General features: G+C 36.5%; 1 protein-coding gene across 1 annotated transcript in view; it reads left to right on the top strand.

Annotated features, from left to right (window-relative positions):
• Window positions 1–1,479: 1,479 nt before the first annotated feature.
• Window positions 1,480–24,569, top strand: part of LOC148940644 (organic cation transporter protein) — a 91,057-nt gene continuing 67,967 nt past the window's right edge. Inside the window, exons 1-2 of the mRNA XM_089104794.1 lie at window positions 1,480–1,898; window positions 15,199–15,400. Of these exons, the coding sequence (XP_088960920.1) occupies window positions 1,480–1,898; window positions 15,199–15,400 (621 nt within the window). The remainder of the gene's footprint in view (window positions 1,899–15,198; window positions 15,401–24,569) is intronic.

The raw sequence follows: 24,569 nt of genomic DNA on the forward strand, positions 1-24,569 counted from the left end.
AAAACAATAAGCGCGGGAGGGGGCCTAGTTGCCCTCCATTTTTTTGTCACGTAAAAAGGGCACTAGAAATTTTAATTTACGCTCGAATGAGCCCTCTCACGATGTTCTACGACCACTGGGTCGATACGATCACCCCTGGAAAAAAAAAACAAAAAAAAAATAAACTCGCATCCGTGACCTTGCAAAATTCAATATTTTTGTAGATAAGAGCTTGAAACCTCTGCAGTAGGTTTCTCTGATGCGCTGAATATGATGGTGTGATTTTCATTAAGATTCTATAACTTTCAAGGGGTCTTTCCCCCTATTTTCGAAAATCAGGCAAATATTCTCAGGTGCGCAACTTTTGATGGGAAATACTAAATTTGATGAAAATTATATATTTGAAATAAGCATTAAAATATGATTGATTTAATGTATCTATGGGAATCAAAATTCCGTCTTTTAGACTTTTGGTTACTATTGAGCCGGGGCGCTCCTTACTTGCAGTTCGTTACCACGAACTGTTTGATGAAACCGGTTTTTTGTTTCCACTCGGAGGTAATCAGCTAAGCCTGAGCGAGATAAAGTACAATGCAGGTATATTTTAATTAAATATGTAATATATAGAGGTGTTTAGGTTCAGTTACGTTATTTCGTCAAAATCATTGGGGGGGGGGGGCAAAGTAAGAGCCAATTTTACCAAACCAAGTGAAAATGGAAGTAAAAACTGAAAAATGGGCCATTTGGTACCATAAAGGTACTATATACTACTGCAAAATTACTATAAAGATACTTTATAGTAATAAATATATACTAAAGAAAACTGATCCGTTTCTGTTGATGCTTGAATTATGCAGGCTTATCTTAGTTTTGACAAGAAGAGTAAATTTCAGCTGGGGGGGGGTAAACTTGTGTCTGGGGGAGGGCAAACCAAGGTCTGGGAAGGGCAGTAGCCCACCCCCAACCCCAAAGCAAATTACGCCCCTGGTTAGGTTAGGTATTTGACATAACTCATTCTGGGCGGTCTGCTATAGCACGTAAGTACCTCATTTGAAAATAAACATGGGACCAATTTAAAACAAAACCTGTTTTCTTGCTTATTTAGAGGCCATTAATATTCATTAAAATGGCGCAGTGAAAAGCCAGTCTTACACATAGGAAGTCTTCAAACTCATTTTAACCCCGTTGTAAGTCGGCCTATTTTTCAATAAGAATAAATTTTCGTTTTGTGATTCGTTTTTAACGCGTAACCCATCAAATTAAAGATTGCTGTGTATTTCTTGGGCTGGGTGTTTAATCGAGTGTTAGTGACTATTACTTTTCATCATGTGCAGGCCTTATTCTACAAGTCAAATGAAGAATGTTTCAATGTAGACCGACAAGTCCCGCCCTCTTTGAAGGCATTGATCTTGTCTCTTTTTTCGTCAATTTCGAATGTGAAAACACCTTAATAGTTAGTTCCTTACTTACTATAGTCAGGTGTACAAGATTTCTATTCTAATGGATTTAAAAGCTGGAATAGAAAACCCGGCATGGGTTGACGACGAGGGTATAACCCCACCATGGAAAAGAAGCGCTTCTGAACCGATAAGATCCGAAAAATGGAAGCATTATTACCTTCCCAGGCTTTCTGTTTCTGAAATTGAGAAAGAAAAAACAGCAAGGGAACTAAAGGAATCATTAGGTCAGCAAATTAAACGCCAAGAAATATATTCGGAAAATGAAATAGCCGATTTTGATGACGTATTGCCATATATCGGTTCGTTTGGGCGATATCAAAAGTTTTTGTTTCTGTTGACAGCACCATTTTTAATATTTCTAAGTTTTGTTTACTTCAGCCAAGTTTTTATTACACTTACACCAGACCATTACTGTGACGTAGATTTACCTCAAGGTCACAGACTTACAGAAGTAGAAGTGTAAGTAAAATTTTCAATATTGGATTTTAGGTAGTATGATGAACAATATTTTTCATTAGGCTAGACAGACAGTCTAATACTGAAACGTTAGAGATCTCCAAAGCACTTCCTTATCTTATTTTTCGATATAGCTTTTCTATTAGCCTTATTTGATGATTTTGATGCACAAATTACGCGATAGTCTATTTTCTGTATTGCTTAAACACTTAAATTCAGACAGCAATCAATATCTAACTTTCCCCTTGGGTAAAAATCCTGATGAAAAAAATTATTGAACTATTTCTTCCCCCTCCCCCTAAGTCCTTGGTAATAGATAGATTGCAGCCGGACATCCGAAAGAGGTAACTGGGAAGCGACTTTTTTGCTTCTTACCAAGTTCGGCTAAGATTTGATAGCTTCGTCTGGTAAATGTGCAAATGACAAGGTTCAGAAAACCTCATCCCTCCCTTGTTTCTGTGGCGAATCGCTACAATCATTTCAGTCTACTTTAAATGCATACGAGATTAAAAAAAGAAAATAAATTAGAAATTTCATAATAAAAATCTAAATTCTGGATTTCCAAATTCACTTTTCCAGAATTACATCATGGAAATCTAGAAGAGACAAAGAATTTGTTATTTTAGTAATTTAAGATTTATTTTATACCCTACAAGAGTCTGACTTGAAATGAAAATTAAATATATAGAAAAAACAAGTTTTTTCAACGGAAAGTAAGGATCGACATTAAAACTTAAAACGAACAGAAATTATTCTATGTATGAAGGAGGCTGCCGCTCTCTAAACCCTCGCTCTTTACGCCAAAGTCTTTGAAGCTCTTTAAAATTGCTAATAAAATTGTGTGTGAGTAGTCTTTCCTAAAAAATCAGGAAAAAAAAGTGAAACTTTAGCGTAAAGAGTGAGTATTGAGAAAGGGGCAGCCCAACTCATATACAGAATAGTTTCTGTTCGTTTTAAGTTTTAATGCTGCTCTTTATTTTCAGTTGGAAAAATCTGTTTTTTTTTATATTTGATTTCTGGGGTTTTTCAGATCATGCCAGGAAATCCCTTTCCCTCTACCCCCGTGTATTATTTTTCCTGGAATATCCCCCCGAAAACTGTCTTACCTATGGAAAATATCTACTTTCTATCTAACTTTCCCACACATTCCCGGCAGAAAATTATTCCGAAAAATCTTCCTATATTTCCCAATAACCAAAACTACATGTGAACAATATGGGCAAATTGTGTAACATACAGCCCTTTCTCCAGGACTACTGAGGGTTATACCATCACCAAAAGCATAGCTATTGGACCTTTCAACGATGCTGAATCAAATGGCTATCTTAAAATTTTGATCGGATTTCTTTGGGGAAAAAAGGGGTATGGGAGCTGAGCTAGTTGCCCTCCCATCTTTTTGGTCAATTAAGAAGGGCACTAGAGCTACTGATTTCCGTTCAAATTAGCTCTCTCCGGATCTTCTAGGACCATCTACAGTAAGGTCCTCTGATATGCTAAATCTAATGGTACGATTTTCATTAAGATCGTTTGTCCTCTAGGAGGGGGGCTACTCCCCCCTTCGAAAATCAAGCAAACATTCTCACGATCGTTGCTGTTGATGGGTAACACTAATGAATTTTATACATTTGGAATCAGCCTAAAAAGCAAATACTTTTGATGTGTCTTTTTTTGTCATAATCAGGCTTTTAGAGTTTTGATTGTTATTGGGCTGAGTCGTTCCTGCTTACAATTTGTCACCACGAACTGTTTGATTAAGAACCTTACCTTTTAGTCAGAGACCCAGCCAACGAGATTCTATCATCACAGGCTTCAACGAGCTAAAGAAGGTTTGAGGAATTTATCAGGGGCAAAATTGGTTGCTGAAAACAAATATAGGCGGGCACAAAGAAAATTTTGTGTGTCAAAGGAGATATCACCAAATATGCATAGTCAATTACGTCATCATTTATATTTTCTGTTTTTCGACGTAGATGAGAGGTTTGAACTTGGAGTGTGAAGCAGAATAAGGTACCGAGAGAGAAAAGAAAAATTATGAGTACAGTCAAATCTAGCTTCCTAACTGCACATTACCAAACATACCTAAGTGGTAAAACCAGAAACCAACTTTCTTGTACTGTCATTAGAGTTACGTTCAAAGGGGAAAAAAACAGAGCAATGGGGCTGCACAGGAAGGTGACAACATCTTTGCAACTCCATTCCGTTGGTGGCGTCAAAACAGAAGCCACTTGGAATAAATTAAAGTGCACAGATATTGAACCCTAGCCTCGTCAGAAGTACATTCAAAATAAAAAAAAAATAGTTGCAGAAAAAGAGCTTTTGATGAAAAAAAGAAGCAGAATCTGAAGAAAATGACCACAAATTATACATAGGTTATACTTCTTCGGGCGAATTATCACACTTTCTTACACAAGCACACAAAACATCACAAAATCGAGGAAGGTATTTACAGTTCTTGGTGCCCTTTTTGCTACACTCACAAAATAGTTGTAAACATCCCGACGGAAGCGAGGAAGCACTCGAAACAACAGGAACAATATCTTGTCCACAAAATTGCCATCCATAACTCGAAGGGCTTGGCAGACATGGTCTAGAAATCAATGAGGCATTCCAGATTGCAAGCTGATAGTAAGAACGCTTACAGCGTTCCACAAACGTTCCCTCTGCAGGAGGCAACGCTTTCAGCTCCATCTTACGATGGTGTAAGTGTACTCGTAAATCATTGAGGGAAAATGATTAAGATCCCTTCCATAAGTGCTGATTATCAGATTTCTTGTAACATCTTGGAAGGAGAACATACTGGCTTCCGTGAAGGTTTCATGTCTCAAATTCTGTATTTCACACTAAATCTCCATGTACAGACCGCTCTTCTTGACGGACGCTAAGAATGTTTGTTTTCCTTTGGAGAAAAAGTAACTCGTTGGGTCACACCCCAAAATGCAGTGAATGAACGCCAGAGAGTTCAAAATTTGCTTCTTCGTTCTCTGGAACAAAAGATCAATAGGGATATAATAATTTGGAAACATCACTAGGAGTTGAGGCACAGCATTCTCCACAGGAAAAATTTTAAGGAGAGAAGGGAATTGGTCAACTTGTATCACAACTACATCAATATCATTAGCACAAACAGTCGCCCTTTCAAAGCCGTTTCTGAAGCAAAAGGCAACGTGCAGAGCCATTCTGGTGTCCGCTTCCTCATGTGTGCTACACAGAAATTCCTCGAAACTGAGTGAATCAACATCATCACTTAAACATTCAGCTCTCGTCCTGTCTTCAAATCCTCCAAACAGCCATACACGCAATGTGTCGGCAGTACTTAAGCTGTTTATACAGTCAAATCTATTTGATTCCCATGTTTCATAAACTGCTTTCATTAAATTTGCTTTGCTCTTTGTATTTGCAAGAAACTTTGTCCAGTTTCCAATTTTTGAGCTCATCGAGGAGAAGTAGACTGTCAAGCAGCGGTCACGTAACTGGTGATCTCTCCTGCAGTCCTTCAGAGATATACTGCAACCATTTGGATCAGTGGGAAAAAACAGTCCGTCATACCTGTCACCTACGGTATGAATTTCACTTGCTGTTTCAGGTATCCCTTTCAACACTGCTTTAAGCAGCAGGATGGCATAGATTTCGACGGTTTCATGTTCAGCTAGTGTCTTTCGGCGAAATAGAGGCATGAAGTCGACAACAAAGGCTTCACTCCCATACAAGCAACGTTCTTCTTCGAAGTTCAGTTTTCCAGGCCATTCAAGCAAGCCACTGAAGCCACTCTCAGAAAGTCTAGCACGGTAGACTTAACACTACTTCGAAGCGCCAACGTAGAATCCCTGAGTTCAAAAATTGAAGGAGTATATGAAAGGAGTTCAGAATATTTTAAGCTGTTTCAGTCCACTGTTAGTGCTGGGGTCTATCCCACATGGGATTCTCTTCGTTGTCATAAGCTCTGGAAAAACTTCGCTTTGTCCAACGGCGTTCGTTTTGATCCTGATCTTCTTGAAGCAACATCCATTGGGGTTATTTTAACTTTTGAAAAGGCCTTTTCATCCCCTTTGACATACTTTGCTACAGCTTTAAGTCCTCGTTCCTCAGCTGCAAGTAAGGAGCTCGGATCCGATGGACTAGCCTGCTCATTGGTTATCACATTCATAAGGATTTCTTCTGTTATAGTAAAGGGGTATGTGTGACAGTGCGATACAGATACATCCATTCTTACAAGCCTCATCTGCTATTCGATAAATTTCGAGCTATCTTCGTGATGCGGAGAATCGAATTCTGAAGTTTCATTCATATTAGTAAGATCATACAAAGCCGACCAAACTGAGGCAACAAAAGGTAGAGTATTAATCCACTTTGCGACTGCTAGTTGGCTTGTTGTAACACCAACCAGACCAGAATTTCTTTTTGAATCAAGATTTATGGTGGATTTATCAGTGTTATCCGGTGGCACAAGGTTAAACGAGCCTGGTCGTCTTTTTACATGGAACATAATCTTAGATTATCAACAAAGTGATGACATTGACGTTTGTGCAATGATATCGCATTGCTAGGTAGCGCTCCCGTAAAATTTCCGCTAGGTGCTTAAGTATAGCGCAAAGATGGTGTCCGAGCGTGGAAAGATCGGAGTCACATCGGGGGAGTTAGGGGGGGGGGAGAGGAGATAACTAGCAAAAATACATAGTATTGTACAGAGTATAGCTTTTTCACGCCAATTTCGATCAGTTGAAGAAGTCGTAAATTCTTAATGCTTGCAAGTGTGAATTAGGGCAAGGTAAATGTGAAAAGTAGAGTGGAGAGATAATACTCCCCCTCTATTCTTGAAATCCCTCATTAGTGAAATTGGATCTGAAATTGCACTCATGGACAAAATATTCTACCAGACGAAATGCTCAAAAAATCTCCCCAGAATAAAAATATACCCAATCTTTGTTTTTTTTTTCTATTTCTGCAGATACTCACTTTTTGCCATTGGCACAAGGAATTTTGAACGAGCCACCAGATATTCATTTTCAGCACTTTTGTCTGCCCTAGATCCCATATTCTCAAGCCTTCTTTAGCTCGTTGAAGCCTAGTAATTATTTTCTAGCGATCTTTCTTTATCGTGGGTCCTTGACTATTTGGAGCTTATCAAATCCGGAATCGTGTCACGTTAGTCAAACTTGGATAGGAAGTAAAAGCTGGTGTCCTATTTGTGTCCTTGGGTTGTATGGTCTCAATTTGACCATTTTGGACGTGGGGGGGGGGGGGTGATCGCTGAAGTCATTTCTGTCTCAGCGTCAGCAAGAAGGGATAGTATGATACCGACCAAACTTGGCGTTAAACAAGAACATGTTTCTTAGTTACGCATTTTGGGAATCAGAGTCCGACCCAAACTCCATGGGTGACAGAAGTAGGGACAGAACTCCTAAATTCTTGTCATTATAATATCTAACAAAAGAGTTTGTCAGATCTGAACTAAACCTAGTGGAAAGCAAGAGTGAGTGTCACTGCTGTAATTCTTGGAGATCCATAGTTAATCCAACCCCTTTAGGATAGGGAGCTGTCCTTTAAATTCTTACAACCATAGCATTTACACAAAGGGCTATTAGATCTCAACCGGACTCTCTGGAGGATAAGAGTAAATGTCTCATTTTGTAATATTGGATTTCCAGTGTACCAAGAGGAGAGAAGTCTCTTAATTAATGTCACAGGACACCTACCAGAGAAGATGGTGAGATATTAACCACGTTTTGTGGAAAGTAAGAGCTAATGCCTTTGTTAAGAATTTCATGCATCCAGACCGGATGTAATTTTTGTACACTGAGGGAAACGGGAAATCTCTGAAGTCTTGTCATCAGGTCATCTAGCTGACAGAGGAGCCAGATTCTAGCCAAAGTTGTTTGAAAAGTATGAGCTAGCTTTCTCTCTGTATCTTTTGGCGTTGGAACACTATCCGACCTCAGGAATGGGGATCTTTAAATTATTGCCATCAGAATGTCTTCAAAAATGAGTTGCAGAGTTTTAATCAAACTTTGAAAAATCAAATAGGCTAATTGTAATCGTATTGTCTTTCCGGGGTCCCTACCTGATCCAATTTATGCCGGCCGTAACTTCTCTCTCTCTTCTTTTCATGACGAAATGAAATGAAGTTGACTGAAATGAAGTTATTGGTGAGATACTAATTTGTTGTCAGCTAATCTTTATATTGTGGTTTTCAGGGTCCTAATATAATCAAAACTCTTTATGGGGAGTGGTCGCCTATTTTTTTTTTTTTTTTTTGTCGCGGTGTCTACCACAAGCAGTTGTTTAATATATAAAAAAAACTTGTTTTAAGGTCACAGTGAATATCCTAGCCTATTCTTTCAGGGGTCAGGACTCATTGTGATCTCTGTGAGGGGGATGGGTATTCAAATTATAGTCACCAGGGCATCCATCAAAAGAGGGTGTTGAATCTCAGCTAAACTGAATCAGAAGTAAGAAGGATCTAAGATCAGACCTCTTGGAAGATCAGGGAGGGATGAGTTTCTAAATTTTCCTATTAGGCCTAATTTTCTAAAAGGGGATTCAGGCCTCGGCCCAACTTTTTGGGAACTAAGAGCAAGGCTCTCAGCTCTTTGCTCAAATGGTTCTGCAGCTAATCTGACCTTCGGGGAGGGGATACTAAAATCATTTATATCAGTGTATTACAAGACGGAATGGCGAAATTGGCAAAAAAAAGAAAGCAAAGAACTGGCCAACAGCTATTGTTAAGGTATCAGGTGTCCGCATTTTATTGGGCTTCTGGGTACTTATGTATTACATGGTACACACTCGAGAATTTTGAGCAACAGATCGGGGTGCTACCATTTCGGCGAACCGTCACAAGCACGAAACGTCATAACATCGAACCATCAGAATCTCGAACCGTCATAACATCTAAAAAATATTTATAAGTTTATATAATAGTAATAAGTATATAACAGTTTAGAAACAAATTTTGGCTATATATTTGCACATCAGGGGGGAGGGGGTAATGCATAGCATATATTAAATACGTACCCTAACCTAAACTAGGTACCTTTTCCCTCCTAGACCCCAAAAAACTAAAGATTTGAAATTTTCGATGTTATGACGGTTCGAGGTTCTGACAGATTTTTTTTTGTCGATGTTATGACGGATATTGCCCTGCTCCTGACGTTCGTGCTCCTGACGGTTCGATATTATGACGCCTTCCCCACAGAACAGACAATAACCGGTTTATACCTGTCGGTATTCGAAGAAAATTAGCTTAGACTCAGATGAAATCCACGTTTTAGGTATGTTTTTTATTAAATGTTTAATGTATAGAGATAGTATTTTGGTAGGGTTAGATTATGTTAGGTATTTAATATAATGCGTTCTGTGCGGCCCCCTCCCCTGCCATAATTCTTTGTTGTAGTTTTCATAATTTTGTTACTAAAGTATTGTCTTTTCATCATATATCTGTATATTTCAGTAGGATTAACCTAACTTCACTTCTCGAGTGTGTACCATATAATACACATGTACAGACCTCTATGACGAAAGGACTATATTCTTGTCGTTCGCACTGGAAGAATATGCTATCAGGTCTCAGTTAAATTTGCCAAAGATAGCAGCTAGAACATTTGTTACGCCTTTAGAAGGTTCTAGTCTTATTTGAGAGACATTGTCAATTGTGTTACTCTTAAACAGTGACCCATTGGTGACCCAATGTTGCTGCAGCTCTCCAGGGATCTTACTGCCGGACTTTTTTTTTTCAATTTTGAACGACTTGCCTGTTACAATAACACAATCACAAATTACCTCTTTCACACCTTTGCTACAGTAGAAACCGTTCACTTTATCTAGCGTTTGAATCAATTGCACTTGTTGACTTAGGTGTCACTAGGAAAAGCTTTTGGATAGGGTGGGGGATGTGAATTTTACTAACTGGCTTGTTATTTCACTGACCAAAATTCTTCAAAGCTATGATAAAAAGAGGAAAATTGCGGTGAGATTGTGTGAAAAAAAACATTGTAAAATAGACAAAATCACGGCACTTCGACCACAATTAAAAAAATCACTCTTTTTAACAACTGACTGAATACATTGAGGAAAAGCACCTTCTCAGTACTTAGACAATAAGTGACGTTTTTGCTTAAAAAATTATTGACTGGGAACGGCAAGCCAGAAAAATTATTTCATGGGAGAGCGAAGGTTAAAAGTATTTATGCCAAAAAATGTCATAGCAAAAAGTTTCAAAGCTTTGTCGTTAATCTTCAGTTAAAATTAAGTGAGCCTGAGAGTCATTCTTTGGCTTCGAGTTGAATAACAAAATGCTGAGAGCAGACAAGAAAATTTCAAAAATGAAATCTTATAATTTTCTGTTTTCGACCTAACAATAAAAAGTCTACTTAATATTTTTATTTCGCTACATTTCTTTGTGTTATAGTAATGATAATTATTGCGTACATTAGGTTAGTAGAAGTTGAAATCACGCAGTACTATGAATTGCTGCATTTGGAAAGTAAAACGGTCAAGGTCAAGTTGGGCATTTTGTCAGATCTTAAATTGTATTTAATTACACATTATGACATCCAAGCTATCCAAGAGAGAGTGTTAAAATCAAATTAGTGCACCAAATGTAATGAACATTAAAGTTATCTTTCATACAGAAAAGTTATCTTTTGAGAGAAGTAAAGACCGAGAATCAAACTTAAAACACACATAAATCATGGTTGAAGCAAGAGCTGTAACCTAGCAAAGAACGAATCATGGTAGTCAAAATTTTAAAAATACGATTTGTCTAGCGAGGGAAATTTCCGTTTAACTTAATGGCAAAATTGTGTAGTTAAAACAGATTTTCGAGGATTCACTCAAAATCCACAAAACAGAAGAGAGCACTCAAAATCCATAAAACAAACCTAAAAAACCTTAAAATTGATGGCGAATTGAAATGAAAAGCGCAATTTTGGAATTGCTATTGTTTAAAATTCTAAATTGGGGACTTACTCCCCTCCCCTCCCCCTTTAACAGCAAAGAAAATCGCATTTTTGCATAGGTAACAATGATGTACCTCCGTTTTACCCCCCTCTTTTTCCCAGGGTGATCGTACTAAACCAGTGGATGGTAGAATATAGAGAGAGCTCATTTGAACAGAAATAGTAACGTCTAGTGCCCTTTAGGTAACGAAAGAGATTGTGCCCCACAAAAGTGGTGTTTTCTGCCATTTTGTGCCAGGAAACACCAGTGTTTGCTCAAAGAGGGGCAAACGATCTAGTATGATCTAAAACTATAAATCAAAAGTTTTGAGCACCCCACCTAGAAAAACGAGTAATTTTTTTTTTTTGCAAAGTTCTTCTTATTAATTTCGATATCCTTCTACCAGGACTAGCAGGCTACCGTATGGAGACGTTTGAAGGTTTGGTTAAAAGCTACTGCTCATGTTTACGTGCCTCTCATAAATTTATCTCACTCATTCAATCGTAAAGTACCACAAGGAACAAAAATTACCATTTTGGTACCATTTCTAGAGTGGAAAGACTAGGAAGCATAAAAAGGGTACCACTGTAATCTTCATGGTCGTAAATTCTTAACCCCTTCTTGTTTTCAATACCCCTTCCTGTATAGTCCCCCTCCAGTCCCCTTAGTAAGTGAAAACTATAAAACGCGTTTTCATAAGACAATGCCCTTTCATTTATTTTCATTTTTTTTATGGAAATACTGAAATTTTGTATGTGGAATTCTCAAAGATACTGGTGACAACCTACCCCTCAGACTCCTTATCTGAGTGAAAAATTTGCACGTATTTCGTGGAAAAATTCAAGGAAGATGGGGAGTAAGATATATATCCATGTCCCTGTTTATGCAAAAACTCATGTTGACTCCATTATTTCATTGCTTAAGTTGAACAAAAATGTTTTTGTAATGCTTGTTGTTTATGTTTTAAAAAAAGAGCAAAAATTAATTAAAGAAAACAAAGTTTTTTTTTATGAGAGTCAGAGCGAAGTTTGAAGTTGAAACGAACAAAATAATTGCCTCGCAGATTACTCAAGATATATCTACAAAACTTACTCAAATTAACTGACTCGTAATATTAGCCGATGTTTTTAGGATTCGAAAAACTAGAGTTTTACTGAAAACTCAAGCTTGCTTGAGTTTTTTTTTATACAAAATAATTCTATGCTAATAATGCTATGTGTCATGGCTGGTGAATGACTATTGAGTGCTCTATAGATTAGTCTTTTAGTTTCTGTTGGCTACTTTTGGAATTTCCTACTCCTAAGAGAACTTCCTAATTTTTTTTTCAGGTCGGTTTTGTGTGTTTTCAGTAAACTGGTTTCCGAATATACATCTTGAATTACTCGCTGTGCCAGGTTTTTCTACTAAACGGTGAATCATGTTTGGTAGTTAAGGTAGAAGTAGCTTTTCAAGAGTTCGGGCTCTTGTTTTTCTCGGAGAGATCGATATATTTACTTTTTATTTATCATTCCTTTTACTTTCTATATATAATTCTCCAATTTCTGCTGTTTTTAGATTCTGGGAAAAATTGAGTAAAATATTAAAGCAACAGATATATAATTAAAATTGAAAGGAGTGAAATATTTAATGCGCTGCGGATCCATGAAATCTAGACTGTATATTGTTATATTTTCCTTAAATCAGTTATAAGACAACTCATAATCATAACAACATATCTTCTCGGAAAAAAAAGACTTGCTTAATCTTAGCATTGGATCCTCAAGACACCTAGAGCATTGACGAGGAGGTCTTTGTCTTCTTGTACGCTGTTGCTACCAGTAGTCATTTTCTCACTCGGGCTGTAGGAATGTGTTAAGAGCCAAAGAGTGTTCTTAGGGCAACCTCTCATCCTCGATTGTACAGATAGTCACTAGGAGGATATCTCTGGAGTTAAAAAAAATGACCTATACATTACCGTTGACGTTGGCAGGTGATAACCATTATAAGAGGCTGGTTGGCCTGCAAGGCCTATTCAGGGGGGGGGGGCAGAATTTGCCACCCCCCCCACAAAAAATTAAGAATCGCTAAAACGTAACAAAAATGCAAATAATTTGTTTTGTGTGTTTAAAGTTTTTTAATACTATTCTAATAGCTGTAAAACTCGCGAGACGTGAAGTTTGGTTAATGCTAACGAAATAAAACAAAATAGGATACAAATATAATAGTTTAGAAAAAATTTTTGGCTATATATTTGCACATTAGGGGGGTGAGGTAGAGCATAGCATATAGCATCTTACAAAGTAGTAATCCAACCACAATATTTCGTATTGGTGCGTACATAGAGAAGGGATTAGAAAGAAGGAAATGTTTTTACAATTAATTATTATTAATTATATGGAATTAAAGTTATTTTTATGGTAATTTATCAGAAGGTATTTTTCGCTATGTATCATGTTAATGTGTGTTTCGTAATTTGTTCTGTTGTAATTTTTCTATTTTTCATAATTTTTGTGTGTATATGGCTCTTGGGCTTTTGAAATACACGATCTATCTATCTATCTATATTAAATACATAACCTAGCCTAATTTAACCTAACCTAGGTACCTTTTTTCCTTCTAAGCCTTAAAAAACTAAAGTTTAAATTTAGCTCCCGGAGTGAGAAACCCCTTGTTTATACAGCGTCAGATAGGAATATACCGGGTGAAAGGCATTTGGTCTTTGCGTTTCTCGAGTGTTTGTCTCGCGTGTTTTACAGCTTATAGAACAGTACCGTTTTTTGTAGCCCCACATCCGTGAAAAACAATACCCCCCCCCTGAACAAAAATCCTGGATATGCCTTTGTTGGTTCGTATTAGAATCTCGACATTTGAGACTCGGTCTGTCCAGTGTACTTTCATGATTCTTTGGAGAAGCGTATTTTCAAAAGTGAGAATCCGACGCTTTTTTCTCCATTTATATCCCATGATTTGGCTGGACACAACAGGATCGACAGAACTTTGCTATTTAAGCTAAATTCAAAATGTACTTTATATATTAGTAAATTTTCAGTTGAACTATCAGAAATGCATTCCTGAAAGGTTTTAATTACCATTTTGAAAGTTTCAGAATGGTATAATTCAACCTTCCGATGTGCGAAGCCTGTAGTGTGTTGAACTACAAATAAGATTATGCAACATAGGTATTAGATCTGCCATAGAAGTTGACATTTTGGAAAAGCTCCTAAGTACTGGTTCTTTTTCTTTTTGAAACGGGTTCCGTTGCTTAATGAAAAAGTAAAGTATTTGATTGTTTTATGACATTCTGTTGCAGTTTTACCTATTAAACTCCTTTAAGCTTGTGTTAACGCTACTGTTCTATTATCTGTAACACACGCGAGAAGTAAAGTTTGGTTAATGCTAATGAAATAAAACAAAATAGGATTAAAATATAATAGTTTAGAAACAAATTTCGGCTATATATTTGCACATCAGGGGGGCGGGGGATAAAGCGTAGCATATATTAAATACATAACCTAACCTAACCTAGGTACCTTTTCCCCCCTAAAACCCAAAAAAACAATAGTTTAAATATTGTAAGCGCAATCAAAAACCACGGTTTGCGATAAGATTCTCTATTGACAGATGCCTGTTTTACTAGTTTCTTTTATCATCTATCGTACGTGTGTTTCAGATAAAAGAACAGTACCTTTTTAATTAGTTTACGGATATTAACTACAGTTTCCCGTAATTTGTTGGTAAATAGTATATTATTTTCCAGTATTTCTAGCTGCAATCATATTTCGTATAAGGATAACGAGTACGGTAAGGTGCATACAATTGGATAAGCATGTGCACCCGAAAGTTATTGTAATTACGGTATTTACGATTCACTGAAAAGCGAAAATCCCCCTCCCCTGTAGTAATTAAAATGATGGGAAAATCATGAATATAAATTAAAAATATCTGGCTGTATTCTGTTTTTGTTCTCAGCAATCTATCCCAGAAAAAAAAATCCTAAGACAAGGTTATGTTTTTTTTTTCGACTCGCCAGTTGGAAAAAGTAGGCCTACTATAGAATAGGCCTGTTAGTAGGCATACTCAAGGCCGTACCCAGGATTTTTTTTCGGGGGGAGGGGGGTATTCAAATACTTTTTTAAGGGGGGGGGGTTACACAAAAAAAAACTAAAAAAACGCATAAATAAAGAAGGGGAGAGGGTAATGCTCCTCCCTTCTTGGAAACAAAAAAATATTAAAATGTTAAAAGTCGGGCAATGAGAAATATTTCGTTGAATCTTGGTAAAAACGAAGCTAGTAGCAGCATGTCCCTCCACTAACTGAAAAATTTCCGTGCAGTGCCCAGGGTGTCACTATAATTCATCATAACTGTTTAATGATAGGTCTATCTTTTCAGAAAAAACTTGACATTACCATTGGTATATAGCGATGACTTAACTCATAAAGTATTAACTTATTCTCGCTGCACTTATTACGCTGTTAATTACTCAGAAATTATAACTTCTGGCAGAAAAACAAGTAATAGCTCGTGGCCTCAATTACCATGTAAAAAATGGAAGTACAACATGGAAGAATATGGATCAACTATTGTTACTGAAGTAAGTTGTTCCAGTCAAATTTGATTTTTTGTTGCTTTTAATATCAATGCCTCAGGACAGGGTGGGCATTTTCTTTACTTTTTTGAGACAACAATCGGCCAAGTTCTCTTTTGCGACTTTGCTCTTTAAGCTGATCAATATTAATGAACATTTATTATTACTAACCTAAATTGATCTGCATAATTTTGTGCTTATGTTTTATTTCTCACCCGCATTTAACGGAAACCCTTATGTTCAAAGTTCTTTGTCTTTAAGAATGTGAATTTCAGATTGTAAATCTTTTTCTATTTCTAAAATTAATATGTATCTTGCTTAAGGCCAAGCCACACTCGTAGATAAAATCAAAATGACGCACGACCACAGCGCCAATGATTTGTCTTGAGTAACTTGACGAGTTAAAATTTCGAGCGTAATCTTTTGGACTGGGCAATCAGGGTAAAGATTTAAGGCATAATCTTATGAAATTAGAAAATGTTGAATCTTTAGAGAGCAGTTTTCTTATCTCTATGATATATCTGGCAAAAGATACAGTGGTATAAATCGACGATATTTGGGGATAAATTAATGTTGATGCAGACTTTTCAAACCTATTTCTTACAGTTTCACTTTTTATCTACTATAGTGCAAGCTTGAAGTTGAAATTAAGGGAAAACATATGCCTTTATGAAATCTGTTTTTTTTTCTGTTTAATACCTTAAATTTTTCATGTACAATATAAAGTTCAGGAACTAGTAGATTTTTCACGCGAACCGCTGGAACTAAAAGATGAAACGGGCGAGAGACCTCTGTCAATCCCGATCACTATATATAAATAATATACAGTAGGATCCCGACTCAATAATATTTGGCTACTATACAATCTTAGCACGCATAAAAGCTCCGTCCATTTACTCGTACGTCCTCGTCCATCGGGACACTGATGGCAGATCAAACGTTAACCCTAGAACACGCATTTTGGCAGAAACTTTCAAAATGTTTTTGAAACCAACTCGAGACTTCGAAACCTACTTGTAATCAGAGGCAACGCTATAGCGTTGCCTATAGTAAAGGCCATGCGGCTCCAATGTTTTATTATTGTTTTTTTCCCAGAGGCACTTCATATGGAAGGGGTCGTCATAGAAACTTCAAAGGGGGCTCATTTGATTGGAAATCGAGAGCTCTAGTGCCCTTTTAAGGGTCAAAAGTTATTGGAAGGTAACTAACATCCCTTCCACGCCCACCACTTCCCAAAACACACCCAATCAAAATCTTGAGTTAGCCATTTTGCTCAGCGTAGTTGATTTTCAGATAGAAATTATGCTTTTGAGGAGGACACTCCCCCACAGCACTCAGGGCAAGGGTTGTGAGTTATGCTCTGGGTACATATAAGGTTTAGAAAGCTTTGTCGTAGAAACTTCAAAAAGGGCTCGTTCGATTGGAAATTCAAATGGGTAGTGCCCTCTTTAATAATCGAAAGTGACTGGAGGGCAACTAACCCCCCTCTCACGCCCACCATTTATCCAAAAGCATGCAGTCAAAATTCTTAGACTGTCATTGTGTTAAGAGTAGTCGATTTCCAGATAGAAATTATGTTTTTCAGGAGGACACTCCCCCACAGCCCTCAGGGCAAGGGTTGTAAGTTATCCCCTGGGTCCATATGAGGTTTTTATTGAAATGTTTGTCATAAAAACTTGAAAAAAGGCTCGTTTGATTTGAAATTCAAAGGGCTAGTGGTCTTTTTAATATTCGAAAGGGATTGGAGGGCAGCTAACCCCCTCTCACGCCCACCATTTCCGTAAGCACGTCCAATCAAATTTTTGAGATAGCAATTTTATTCAACGTAGTTCAAAATTCAGGGAGTTTTGTCTTTGAGGATGACAACCCCCCCACAGCCCTCAGGGCAAAGGTTGTAAGTTATGCCCTAGGGGCATATAAGTTTTTTTATAGAAAGCGTTGTCGTAGAAACATCAAAAAGAGCTCATTCGATTGGAAATTTAAATGGCTAGTGCCTTTTTGAATAGTCGAAAGTGATTGGAAGGAAACTACAACACCTTCCACGTCCACCAGTTCACCAAACACATCCAATCAAAATTTTGAGATAGCCATTTTGTTCAACGTAGTTGAAAGTTCTGAAAATTATATTTTTGAGCAGGGCACTCCCCCAAAGATCTTCAGGGCAAGGGTTATAAGTTATACTCTGGGGGTATATATGGTTCTTAAGGAGGGAATACTCGTATAAACTTTAGAGAAGGCTCATTTGATTAGAAATTAAAAGTTCTAGTTCACTTTTTAAGCGTCAAAAGATATTGGAGGGTAACCAGCCCCCCACGCCCTTTTTTACCAAATGCATCCAATGAAAATTTTGAGACAGCTATTTTGTTCAAAATAGTTCAAAGATCATATAACAGAAACTCCGGTGTCGACAAAACCCCCCAGGGCCTGGGGGTAGGTGTCATATGCTGTGCCCTGGGGGCATATAGGGTAGTTATGGAAGGGATACTCGTATAAACTTCAAAGAGGGCTCATTTGATTGGAAACTGAAAGTTCTAGTTTACTTTTTAAGAGTCAAAAGAGATTGGAGGGCACCTAGCCCCCCCCCCTATCCACGCCCTTTTTTTCAAACCCCTCGGATAATAAATTTGAAATAGCAATTTTTTAAAAATGGTTCAAAGACCATATAACGAAAATTCCGGGGTCGACAAAGCCCCCCAGGGCCCGAAGACAGGCGTTGTAAGTTATGCCCTGGGGGAATATATGGTTCTTATGGAAGGGATGCTCGTAAAAACTTCAGAGAGGGCTAATTTGACTGGAAATTGAAAGTTCTAGTTCAGTTTTTGAGAATCAAAAGATATTGGAGCACAACAAGCCCCCCCCCTCCACGCCCTTTTTCCCCGAATGCATCCCATAAAAATTTTGAGATAGCCATTAAGTTAAAAATTGTTCAAAAGTTAGATAACAAAAACTCGGGTGTCGACATAACCCCGCTGGACCCGGTAGCAGGCGTTTTAAGTTATGCCCTGGGGCATTTATGGTTCTTATGAAAGGGATACTCGTATAAACTTCAGAGAGGACTCATTTGATTTGAAATTGAAAGTTCGAGTTCACTTTTTAATAGTCAAAAGAGATCAAGGGCAACTAGCCCCCCCCCACACCATCTTTTTCCAAACCCATCTGATGAAAATTCTGAGATAGAAATTTTGTTACAAAAAATAGTTCTAAGGTAGAATAAAAAAGAACTCCGGTGTCCATACAACCCCCAGGGCCCGGAAAAAGGCGTTCTAAGTTATGCCCTAAGGGCATAAATGATTCTTATGAAAGGGATGCCCGTATAAACTTCATAAAGGGCTCATCTGATTAGAAATTGAAAGTTCTAGTTCCCTTTTTAAGAGTCAAAAGATTTATGGGCAACTAGCCCCCCCATGCCCTTTTTTCCCCAAGCCCACCTGTAACACATTTTTATGGAGTCAGTTTCCAAAAAGTGGTTTAAAATGTTGATAGCAAAAACTCCGGCGCCACCAGAACGCCCCAGGGCCCAGGGGATAAACATGGTAAGTGTTGTTCTGGGAATACGTATGGTTCCCAAAACAGAAGTGTTTGCATAAGCATTGGAAAACGCTTATTTGATTTGAAATTGAAAGTTCTAGTTCACTTTTTGAGAGTCAAAAGATATCCGACTGCAACTACGCCCCCCCCCCCCACACACCATTTTTTCCCCAAACCTATCCGATAAAATTTTAAAATAACCATTTGATTAAAAATAATTCAAAGGTCAGAGAAGAAAAACTCCTGTGTCGACGCAACCCCCCATGGCCCGGAGGCAGGCGTTGTAAGTAATGCTCTGGGGGCATATATCGTTTTTATAGAAGGGAATCTTGTATAAAATTTGGAGAAGGTTCATTTGATCGGAAATTGAAAGTTCTTGTTCACTTTTTAAGAATCGAAAGAGATTGGAGGGCAACTAGTCCCCCCCCCCTCCACGCCCAAAATGCATGAGATAAAAATTTTGAGATAGACTTTTTGTTAAAAATAGTTCAAAGTTCAGATAATAAAACGCCGGTGTCGACACAGCCCCACAGGGCCCGGGGTAGGCGTTGCAAGTTATGCCCTGGTTGCATATATGGTTGTTTTGGAAGGGATACTCGTATAAACTTAATAGAGAAAACTGAAAGTTGTAATTCACTTTTTAAGAGTAAAAAGTGATCGGAGGGCAGCTATCCTCCCCCCACACTCCATTTATTTTTTTCCCAGGCACTTCATATAGAAGGGGTCGTCCTATAAACTTCAAAGGGGGCTCATTTTAAAGGGGCAAACTTTTTTCACTTTTATATTCTTACTTTGATACTAGTTTTGATACTTTGATGACGATTTGATTTTTTTTCTTCAAAAGTTTGATTTTGAAATATAGAATTTTTAAAAACTTGAAACTTTTTGCAATCAAAAACGAACAAGAATTAATTAAAAAAAACTTTCCGAAAAATAATTTTTTCAAAGAAAAGTAAAGGCCATTTTAAAATTAAGCTCAGCAGATACAAATACCAGTTAAAATTCAAACTCAAAACGACTAGAAATTATCAGTAAAGAATAAACGAACCCAAAACGAACAGAAATTAAATAAAAAATCATAGCAAAAAACATGCCACAAGTAATAATATAAATGAATAAATATATATTAAAGCTAGTAATGCTTAGATTTAATTTGAAAATCAAGCTTAAAAAAAAAAAAAAACATTTTGCTATTTAAGTATAAATTAAACTTAAAACGAACAGAAATTAAATAAACAATCAATGCAAACAAACATACAATAGATATTAATGTAAAAGAGTAAATAAATCTTAAAACGAGTGAAACTTAAATTGAATATGCAAATCAAGCTTGAAACGAACAAAAATCACTATAAACAAGAGTTTGGGTTTCGTCCCCTTCTCTCGCTATATAAGCCTAGAACCTACTTTTGCGTTGGCGCTTTACTGAAAACTGTTTATGTTTCGAATCTGCGTGGAAAGCATACACGTAATAAAATTTAATAATTGATACATATTAATATTAGTTGTTGAAAGTCTCATCTGTAAAAGAATTTATTTCATTCTAATTTTATTTTTTTATTTTCAATGCTGTAAGAACTGGAAAAGAAAATATTTGTAATATAATTCGTTTTCAGTGAAGCGCCAATGACGCAGTAGGCTTTTAGTTTTTATTTACAGTTAAGGAAGGGGGCAGTATCCAAACTCTTGCGTGTAGTGGAACTATATTGGTCTTGAACAACTCTAGAAAGAAGTAATAAATTAAACTGAATATTTGATGTATAATGATATTAATTGCTGAAAGCTCACCAGTTCAAAATTTTACTATAATTTTAATATTTATTTTCAATAGTAAGTACAAAAGAAAGCATTTGTAATATAACTCGCTTTCAGTAAAGCGCCAATGACGCAGTAAGTTTTACACTTTTGATGTTGGAAAATGAGGCGAAACCCAAACCCTTGATTGGAGATATCTTTGTTTATTTCGAGCTTTATTTGCATGTCCAGATTAAGTTTCACTAGTATTAAGATTTATTTATTCATATAATTTAGTATTTATTGTATGTTTGTATGCATTGATTGTGTATTCAAAGTCCGTTCGTATAGAGGGTTAATAATGCAGTAGTAGCAAAATATTTTTTTTTCGCTTTAGGATTGATAGCAGCATTCAATCTTAGTATTACCAGCCTCTGTAAATATTTATTCATTTATATTATTACCTCTTGCATTTTTTTCGCCATTTCTTTCCTTTTAATTTCTATTAGTTTTGGGTTTCATTTATTCTTCAATAGTAATTCCTGGTCGTTTTGAGCTTGAATTTTAACATGTATTTGTATCTGCTGAGCTTAAATGGCCTTTACTTTTCTTTGAAAGACTTATTTTTCAGAAAGTTCTTTTTTTAATGGAATTCTAAAAACATCAAATAATAGCATTGTACTACTAATTAGCGCTTTTTTATATTTCTATTAGAATAAATTAATTTAAAATTAAATTCTTTAAAATTTAGTTTTACAAAGGTGAAGCCAAGTTTTGCGTTCAAGAGAAATTTGACTTGTCTACTCGTGAAAAAATCTAATGTCGCATGTATTTATACGTTCTCCGGAGCACTTGCATCTCGTTTCGGCTTTGTATAATGGCTGAGATATGATATGATCCTACTGTCTATTATTTATATACAATGATCGCGATATTAAACTTTTCTATGGTGTCTACAGAACAAGTTTCTTTCTATAGTGGCTGTTCCACGCTGTGTCGAAAGAAAGTTATTTCGAGCTCCTGAACAGCTGGTTTGCTGCTGAAGCTTTTTGAGAGATCTCGAATTACCGTAGTGCCATCAGAGGGGGGGGGGGTGCACTGGGAAAGAAATATATGGATTCTTTAAAATTTCCAAGCCTGAATCATATCATATGTTTCAAAGCTCAGTCAAAATGTCAGTAGAGTTCAATAGAATTTCAGTAGTATTTGTTTTTATTGAGAACGGCCAATAATATGCTAGATCAATAATATCAAACAGTTCATGGTAGCGAACTGTAAGTAAGGAGCGACCCGGCTCAATAGTAATCGAAACTCTAAAAACCGGAATTTTGATACCCATAGATACATCAATAGAATCAGATTTGTATGCTGATTTCAAATATATAAGTTTCATTAAGTTTAGTTTAACTCATCAAAAGTTGCGCGCCTAAGAAAATTTGCCCTATTCTCGAAAAAAAGGGGAAACACCCCCAAAAAGTCATAGAACCTTAATGAAAATCACACCATCGGAATCAGCGTATCAGAAAACCCTATGGCGGAAATTTTAAGCTCCTATTTGCAAAACTGTGGAATTTTATATTTTTTGTCAGAAGGATCACGGATGCGTGTTTATTTGTTTTTTTTTCTGTGTTTTTTTTTCCCCCTAGGGGTGATCTTATCGATCCAGTAATCCTAGAATATCGTAAAAGGGCTCATTTGAACGAAAATTAAAAAATTAGAGGGAAACTTGGCCCCCTCCCACGCTCCCAAATTTTTTCCCAAAGTAATCCAATCAAAATTTTGAGATAGCCATTTTGTTCAACATAGTCGAAAATCTAATAAATATGTCTTTGAGGATGACTTAATCCCCCACAGTTCCCGAGGGAAGGACTGGAAGTTATGAACTTTACCCATTGTTTACATATAGCATTGGTTAATGGGAAGTATACAGACGTTTCAGGAGGGATTGAGGGAGACGTTTGAGGAGGGGGGGGTTGGAGGGGGGTTACAGGGGAGGATCTTTCCACGGAGGATGTTTCATTGGGGGAAGGGACATTTTTATGAAGGGGGCGCCAGATTTCCCAACATAATTTAAAAAACGATCAGAAATTAAATAAAAAAACTAGTTTTTTCAACTGAAAGCAAGGAGCAACTTCTATACGAATATAGAAGTTCGTTACGTAAGTTAATTCGTAAGTTACGTTCGAGAGAACGCCACAGAACAAAATTTCGAGAAAGCCATTTAGCCAAAAAAAAGTAAAATTAATATGTAAATTTCGTTTTAATTATTCATGTACGGTGAGCCAAAATCAAAGCTGCATTAATTCAAAAACGGTCAGAAATTAAATAAAAAACAAGTTTTTTTAACTGAAAATAAGAAGCGACATTAAAACTTAAAACGAACAGAAATTATTCCGTATATGAAAGGGGCTGTCCCCTCCTCAATACCTCGCTCTTTACGCTAAAGTTTGAAGCTGTCACACTACATTATTTTTTAAAACAATAAAAAACTTTAGCGTAAAGAGCGAGGTATTGAGGAGGAAATAGCCCCTTTCATATACGGAATAATTTCTGTTCGTTTTATGTTTTAATGTCGGTCCTTACTTTCAGTTAAAAAAAACTTGTTTTTTTTATTTTTCTAGAAAGGGCAACAAAAGTTTGCACCTTTTTACCCATGAGGTTCTAGACAATTGCGTGTAAAATATATATCCATATCTGTTACAAAAATCCTGGAAAACAAAATCAGTTAATTTTTTAGCTACCTCTAGTAATTAATTTAAAAAGAAGCTTTTCCCGAAAAGTTTTTTCTAAGGAAAGCAAAGAGTGACATTAAAACCTATACGTCCAGGAATGTAATAACATAGTAAGCTATACTTAAAAAAATTGAAAGTTCCAAGAATGAGTAAACAATTTAAAGTTTGACTAATTATGACTTTATTTTCCTCCTGTCTCTTCCCTGCACAGTTTATAGAATTAGCAGTATGATACCCTGTCTCACCCATTATAAAAACCCGGACCAAGGTGCGAGTGCTCCAGAGAACGTTTTTGCATATAGAAACATAAGCGGCATTAGATCTTTTCACGGGTAGACAAGTCAGATTTCTCTTGGACACGAAACAAGTGGAAACTCGCTATTACGAATAATGCACTTTGTAACCATTTCTCATTGACTGACGGAAACAGACTAACCCGCTAATGTAGAAAGAAGTGGGAGGAGCTTTTTGTTCGTACCGAGAATGAAGACCAGACATGATCTGCGATAAACTTACTGGATAATTCTATAAACTGTGCTTCCCTGTCTGAATACCGCTTTTTACTTTTCTTAGAGAAACTTCTAATAAGGAAACTCTATGCTGTTATTCCTGTTAAATATATCTAAGAAAGTAAACAAAATCCTAAATTTAAACTTTTTATCAACCAAAATATATCGTAATTAAGTAATTGCAGAAAGAAATTAGAAATCAAACACTGTTTACATTTCCAGTGGTTTTGGTTTTTGACGAAGATTCACAAAACCAAGCAAATATTTTTAGCCTACTGATTGGTAAAAAAAAATTAAATTTTAAAATTCTTAATTTCATTTTTATTTAATTCTTAAAAAGATTGTTAAAAGAAAGTAAAAAAAAGTCTCAGTTTAAAATTTTTATCAACCAAAGCAATGAGGTATTGGTGTTATTGAGGTATTGATTTCAAGTGGTATTGGTTTTTGTCAGAGATTCACAAAAGCAAGCAACTGTTATGAGCCTACTGATTGGTATCAACTGAAAAAAAGTTTTCAAAAAGAATTTTTCAAAGAAAAGTAAAGAGCCATCTTAAAACTTAAATAAAGCCGAAAGAAAGTCCTATAATAACTGAAATTTAAAACGAATGGACATTACTATTGACGAATGAAAAAGTACTAATCAAATCAAACTTTAACCAAACAGAAATTATC

Source organism: Artemia sp. Qi Xiang Cuo, chromosome 19 (genome assembly GCF_049724085.1).
Source record: "Artemia sp. Qi Xiang Cuo chromosome 19, ASM4972408v1, whole genome shotgun sequence".
Taxonomy (NCBI): domain Eukaryota; kingdom Metazoa; phylum Arthropoda; class Branchiopoda; order Anostraca; family Artemiidae; genus Artemia; species Artemia sp. Qi Xiang Cuo.